This window comes from Castanea sativa, chromosome 1 (assembly GCF_040712315.1).
Source record: "Castanea sativa cultivar Marrone di Chiusa Pesio chromosome 1, ASM4071231v1".
Taxonomy (NCBI): Eukaryota; Viridiplantae; Streptophyta; class Magnoliopsida; order Fagales; family Fagaceae; genus Castanea; species Castanea sativa.
The window spans coordinates 17,542,191-17,549,807 of record NC_134013.1 but is presented as its reverse complement, the minus strand read 5'-3'; the positions used below and the strand labels follow the sequence as shown (position 1 = coordinate 17,549,807).

Here is a 7,617-nt window from a genome sequence, read left to right as displayed (position 1 = left end):
GTACTTTCCCCTTGCCCTTCTTCTCTGCTGAAGAAGTCATCGTCCACTTACTAGTGGTATTAAATATTGCTTTCTCTTTATCCTGCGTAGAAAGGTTTGAGATTTTCAAATAATTGTTAAAAACCCTTTTGCTTTTAAAACTGATGGATGCAGAGATGCAAATATTTTCATGATGAATGCATGATGACAATTGATTGGAATCAAAAGAATCATCAATTGCTTTGGCTGAATCAAGATGCTGGGCTTGATTATGGGATGGAAGGATGGTGACAGTACTGAGAGTTTTTGATATAGAAGCTTTCTGGAGGGAGCTGATTTCCCAAGGTTCGAGGCTTCTCATGAACTCAAACTTGACAGACTGACTAAAGGGATTGGTTGTGATTCCTTCATTGTCTGTGATGAAAAGATATAATAAACACAAGAAAGGATTTCCTAGGATGACTCTATCTGTCATTTTTTTGACAAGGACAAATTTTGTCATAAAGGATATGCCGCCTTGGCAAACCTCAGCTTGTGGGATATTGAAATCAATTTGCATTCTTCCGCCACTTGCGGATGTCAATCGCTCCTTAGACTTCTTAAAGTATTTGGAGGGAATGATTCCTTCTTGAATGCAGTTAAGATCAGCACCTGAATCAATTAAGGCTATGACCTCAAATTCAAAATCTTTGCTGATGACAATCCTGACTTTGGAATGCCATTTATGGAAGTTAATCCTACTGATGGTATCTAAGAACAATTCTTTGCTGGGTTCTTGGATAAGATCAGCTGTAGGGTTAACTGTTTGATCAACTTCATCATCTGAAGGACCTTCCTCATTGCTTTGATGAGAATTGTTTTCCAAGAGTTTGATTCTTCGGTTGAGAAGATCATAATCGACCCTAAGAATGGTTAATTCTTGATTTAGGGTTCTAACTTCTGATTTGGTTTCCTTAATATCTCTCTGGAGGTCGTTGACTGTAACTTCCTTTTTAGACTAGGTAAACCTATTGTAGATTTGCTCTAAATCTACCTTGGGTTGCTGGATCCTTAGTGCAGGTTTGCTAGTTTCCTTGACTAAGGTCTGATGGAAAAGGGTAAGCTTCTGAGCTTTGATGATAGGATCTTCTATAGCCATATATATATATATATATATATATATATATATCAGAAGCTTATGATTAAGTTAGAAAAATAAGTTTGGTTGGTGGGCTAGGTGAAGTTTGATCAATGCATGGATTAATAACAAGATTTTATGATCAGTCGAGAGTGTGCCTAATATCCATTCTTGAACAAGAATTGAAGCTTTTGGTTGCTGGATATTAAAAAAAAATGGCAACCTTGAGCTTTGATCAAGCTTGGACACTAAGACAACTGTTTTATGATAATTTTGGGTAATTTGTTGAATAAAGTTGTGGTTGCTGTGCCTTTTTAGGGGAAAGTAGACCCTAAAGAGTTTGTTGAATTAGTGAGAATCTCGACCTAAAAATGATTAGGTCGAGATTTCAAGTAAACATTATGGATCAATTAGGTGGCTTTTTATGTATTAGTGGCTAGCACTCGAGCTTGCTCATAGGCTTATAGACTTTGTAAGTGTTTCTAGCACACTTCTTGAGCCTATGGATAAGCTCAAGAGATATGCTCACTCTTTACCTTACATACTACACTCCTTCAATATCTCCATTAAAATACATGGGCTAACCCCATGTATACAAAATTAATATAATATATATAAGGATGAAATGTGCTTAAAAAAAGATAAAGCCTTGCCTTCTAGGACCTTTAAAAATTTAGTCATTAACACCCATCAAGGAATTTGCTAAAAGCCTTGTAGTATAACTATCTCCTCTTAGTTTTTTAGATGGAAACTTCAAGTCTAGATCCTCTTCCCCCATTGTAAGTATCTAATTATTAAATAAATATATATTTTTTTTTTAAAAAGAGAGGAAAACTCTTTTTCTTTTGTTCTTGTTTTGAGCAAAAGGAAAACTCACTTTCTAGGTTTCAGAAATAGTTAGGATTTGGTACTAATGCTAAAGCAAATAATAAGTAATGATTAACGAGCACTTCTAAGTGCTGATAGACATTTCTGCTGATTTTCTCAATTATAAGGTCTCCAACAATCTTTTTCATCGTTTATATTTATCAATGTGGTTTTGTATTTCACTTCAAACTGTTTTTGCTAGATAACGTACATCATTTCAAATCATGGTCTGAGTTTCTCTCCATTACAAATTTGGACTAATCAGATAATGCAAAACTAAAAACTTTTCATTCATACTTACTAAAGAGGAAAATCCATTTACATTTACTGCCATATGTATCTTTAATCTATCAATTATTCTTCCTAATGGTGCTTGTCATAGTTTAAACCATTTCCAACATTCTTACTTTGAGTAGAATCTGGACAGGCTACCAAAGACAGACAATTTGATATGATCTTTCCGACCATGTTGGTATTGTCCACTCTCTTCATTGTCATCAACTTTTCTCTCAGCTTCTATTTTAAACTCCTTCCCAAAATCATCTCCACTAAGACTTTCACCTGGTGCTACATACACAAGGTTTTCTAGGAACACAGTGTCAAAGTCCTGAAGAGTCTCCAAGATCTTGACCACATCACTCATAGTGGGCCTAGGCTTTGGATGATTGCTCAAACATTTGTAGGCCAATGTAGCTGCCCTTTGAGCCCCTTTGATAGAAAACCGCCCTTCTAGTCTTGGGTCTAAGACATGGTCAAGCTTTTTCAGGTCCTTCAACTGAGGTCTAGCCCATTGCACAAGGCTCAACCCTCGGCAGCAGAGGGTCTTATCCATTGCCTCTTTTCCTGTTAGCAGCTCTAGCAAAACTACTCCAAAGCCGTACACATCACTCTTGGTCGATAAGTGGCCTAAAATTCGATATTAAAATGGGGTTAGGTTGTATATTTTCAATTGTGCAATTACAAAGTTGGTAAGACATTTGACAATACAGCAAGTGGCTGCTTCTTAATTAGTATAATACTGAAAATGGCTCAAACCTTGAAACTTAATTATTAAACAATCAATGAAGCTGCTTAATAACTCACCAACAATGAAACTTCAAGTCAAAGTTGGTAGTAATTACCTGTCATGATGTACTCGGGGGCAGCATAGCCTCGCGTGCCCATTATGCTTGTTGTTACATGTGTGTCATCTCCTTCCAGACCATCCTTTGCAAGTCCAAAGTCTGAGAGTTTAGCTGTATAATTCTGTAATGAAAAGGACAACAGAGATTGAAAGATTAAATATAGAACCCATTTTTATATGTATTTCCTACTAATTTCTTTGAGCTGCAGGTCACAACCACTTCAATGACATATTGACATGATGTAATTTTGATAAATATATTAATAACAAAAAGAGACTAGAATAAAGAACTTACCGAGTCCAATAAAATGTTTGAAGTTTTAAAATCCCGGTATATAACTGGTTGATCCATTTCATGGAGGAAAGCTAGACCCTTAGCTGCTCCCAATGCAATCTTCATCCTAATTGACCATGGCAAGGCAGCAGAGTATCCTGCATGTTAGCAAAATAGTTCTATCATATATTTATTAAGTGGTTCAGATTGGTCTTTTGGTAATGACATTCTTTTATCAATTTACAGTACATATAAACGTTTCTGTGATTGTAGGAAACTATATAAATTCCCTAGGAATAATCAAAGCAACATACTTTGAAATAGTTGATCTGCTAAGCTGCCTCTTGCCATGTATTCATAGACTAGAAGCCTGTGCTCTTCCTCACTACAATATCCAATCAACTTAACTAGATTTAAATGCCTTAGCTGCCCAAGAAAGACTATTTCTGCCTACAACACAAAGCACATCACAATTAGATGAAGAAAACATCAATGTTTTGTTTTCAATTGTAAGACAGGCTCATAAGGGTATAATAAAACTAAGTATATTGATGTAACTATAAGAAACTGAAAGGAAAAGTTCATAGAACTAACCAGCCACTCCCTATGGCCTTGCAAACCTTCCAAGTCCAAAACCTTCACGGCTACAGGCTGAGCCTCCAAGCCAGGCTTAAGTTTGTCATCAACAAATCCCTTGTACACTGGTCCAAACCCTCCTTCACCAAGTAGATTATTCCATGAGAAATAATTTGTTATGACCTCTAGCTCAGCCAAAGAAAATACATGAAGGGTCCAGCCAATAAGGGAATTTGATAGATCATCAACAGAGAGTGGAGAGCTGGGATTGCTCATGTCCGAGAGGGATAGCCTCTGAAAAGAATTTTGTTTCAAAACTGGTTTTTGAGCTTCTGGCGCTGTGCAACAACTTAACATGATAGACTTCCATGTAATCTTCTTCTGAGTCATTTTCGATCAGTGATACTTTCCAATCAACTTTATCTTTTTCTTGCACCCAACAAAAAAAAAATCTTCAGTGTAGAAAACCTCAATTTGATGCACAAATAAGATTAGAAGAGATGATTGAAAATTGTAATGTGAATGTGTACAATGGCTGAGCTTATAGCTCATCCATTCTACTACTCAACTACTTTCAGCACCAATATACTTATATGGAGGTCTCACTGCCTTCTTTGCCTCTTGATTGTTTCGCACTCTATCAATCTCTTATTTGATTGGCTAGAGATATAATTTATTAATGTCTTAAATAATAATTTATATGTGTAGAATATATCTCCATATATAATTCCAAAGTTCAAATCCACCTTCAAATCTAGAGTGAATAATTTGCCTACCTCTTGACTTATGTATGCTGTCTATTTAAGCTCTATTATTAATATAGATGCATATATGTTGTTTACTGTAATAGTTGTTGGTCCTAACAATCTCCCGGGGAGGTAGCATAAAAATGTAGCAAAAATAAAGTATATCATGAAAAATTATACTAAACAAATTCAGTTTATATCCTAGATGAAAAATTATTTAGTTAACATCTTTTGGGTCAATACAAAAGCTCAAATTGGCTTTCGATAGTGATTTACTTGGGTGTGTGTGTGTGTAATTTGCCGGGGAAAAAGAACACTTGCAAATTGAACACACAAACTCTATAGAGGAAGGGCACTTGAGAAAAGATGTCATCTATTACCTGAAACTTTGACTTTATTATTTGTTTATTTTTTGGGGTTAGGTAAGATTTTCAAGCCAAAACCTGTTGAATTTTGGATGTTTAGATGTCAGGATCAGTGTTACCAACAAAATTATACCAAATTCCTTAGAATTTCCAACGACACATACGTTATATGAACTACTACAAGGAAAAGCTTCTAGACGAATCCTTGTTTTTTCTATCTTGGCTAAACCCATATAGAACTTTGTGCAAAACAACTTACTGGCCTAATCATAAGTTTGGAACGAGAACCATAAAATTATTATGCTGTGAAACTACTGAACTAAATAAATTTTCTAATACTTGAACCTATTGAACAGCAAAATGAGATAATCTTCCAACAAAATTGGCAAAGCAGAAGTCATGATCAGCAATCACTACTCATGCATCAGCATTCATGCTCAACACTAGCTCACTTGTTGGCATATAGAATTGACTGAAGCAGGTGAAAACAACGACACAAAGATTTTCATTAGGATGAAACTCTTTCCAATCTTTCAAAAAGGTCAGAGGGAAAGGGTGAACAAATCAATCTACCCCCAACCAACTTAATCTCTCATGGGAATTTTACCAGACAGCAAATATAAAATGATTATTTTAATACAAAATAGACTTAAAATAATTTGAATATGATAGTTTGTGTAGGAAGTCCATATCATTATATTTGCTTTTAAATTTTCGGTTGGCTTTTCAGGTGATTACAGAAAATTTTGGTTCACAACTTTACATACGTTTCTATGGCAACTTTTGGACCATAAATATGATATTGTTAACATAAATGTGATGAGGCAGTTAAATCAATAAAAATAAAAACAACCATTAGTGAACTCCAAATTGAAGTTCTATCTTGTTCCCCCCCCCCCCCCCCAAAAAAAATAATACTAATGAGTTATTTATACTAATAATAACGATGTTGATGATGATGGAGTAAGGCAACCACCTACTCATCCTTAAAAAAAATTTGAAAATGAAAAGGCAAGCACTCTCAACAAACCAAACCGTGAACATTTGTTCTATGTTAAGTGTTCTATTTTATACTTTACTAATTACAATGTCATATGATTTTTTTTTCTTCTTATTTTCATAATTGACCAACACCTTTTGTGTATTTGATTAATGCGCAGTTAGGGATCATATCCTAGCTTGAACTTTCAACTCTTTGGCACGGTTTAACGAAGTAGTCATGCCGTCCTACTTATTCAAAATTTGACACTCCATTTGTTTTGTCATAAACGTTTTTTAGAAAATAGGTCATTTTTTGAAAAAAAACATTTTCTAAAAAACCATATCATTTTTCTATGTTTGATATGCATAAAAAATCACTATCATTTTTGGTATAATTGAAAACATGTATATTGTGTAAGCCAACTACATAATCAATATAAAATATTACATAATCAAGAGTCTTTTATTTCAATTGGTTGACACTTCTAAATATTTCTAAGAAAAACATTCATAATTCAATCCCTCTCTTATTGTAACTCTTGAATTATTAATATATATTTTATAATGGTAGTATAGCACATACACATGACAATAAATTATAAAAAGTATATTATAATTTTTATAATAATATATGTGTGGCAGCCAAAGGTAATCCAGGTAGCTAGGCAAAAAAAAATTGTTGTCCCCCATCTAACGTGGCACCATGAGGTTGAAATAGTTTTTTTACGCAATAGCCCCATGGGATGCTACTTCCTCGGTAGTTGTAGAAACTAGAAACATTACAAAAAATTATAAAAAAGTATATTAGAATTTTTTTTTTTGCAATTATATGTGTGGTAGCCAAAGGTAATTAAGGTAGGCAAAAAAAAATTTGTTGTCTACCATCTAATGTAGCACCATGAGGGTGAAATAGTTTTTTTTTATGTAATAGCCCTATGGGATGCTACTTCCTCGGTAGTTGTAGAAACCATCTAGACTACTCTAATAGCCTTGCTGAGTGAGTTGCTGAATCTATTACTAGGTATTGAGGAGTTTGCAACAGGGGAACACGATGATAATTAGATTGGAAACCTCATTAGATACCATCTATGAAGGCCTTACACACACACACACACAGATTTACCTCTACAAAATAAGCCTTATTTTAAATTGAGTTTTTCATTGACAAAAAATAACTTTCCTTTGATTTATTTATTTTATGCTTCTAAATGTTGGAAATTGAACACAAAAAAACTATTTTTACATAACATTTTCTATTGAAACAAACGTAGAGTGAGAATAGGTCAAGGATGGCTTTAATCAGATACCTCTAATCATTGCTTATTTGGTTCACATTTTGTTTATTTTTATAAGGGAAAAAAAAAGTGTGATAATTGAGCTATTGTTAGTGGATAGAGTGGATAAGACAGGACTTATATTCAAAAACAGTCTACAATTACTAGTGCTATGAAGCATGCTTTGCCATCTTGTTTGGTCAAAGAACAGCCCATGCCTTTGTAATTTTTAAGTTGTGCAGTAGGTGAAGTGATCCAAATTACCTAACTGAGTAGACTGTGTAGACTTTTTTTGATGAAAGTAGACTGTGTAGA

At 34.2% G+C, this 7,617-nt stretch overlaps 1 protein-coding gene across 1 annotated transcript; it reads right to left on the bottom strand.

Annotated features, from left to right (window-relative positions):
- Positions 1-2,223: 2,223 nt before the first annotated feature.
- Positions 2,224-4,719, bottom strand: LOC142621665 (serine/threonine-protein kinase RIPK). Its single transcript, XM_075794992.1, has 5 exons — positions 3,955-4,719; positions 3,675-3,810; positions 3,382-3,518; positions 3,085-3,208; positions 2,224-2,869 (listed from the first exon to the last, which is right to left on the bottom strand). The coding sequence occupies exons 1-5, from the start codon at positions 4,324-4,326 to the stop codon at positions 2,367-2,369; spliced, it is 1,272 nt and encodes a 423-aa protein (XP_075651107.1). The 5' UTR covers positions 4,327-4,719; the 3' UTR covers positions 2,224-2,366.
- Positions 4,720-7,617: the final 2,898 nt, after the last annotated feature.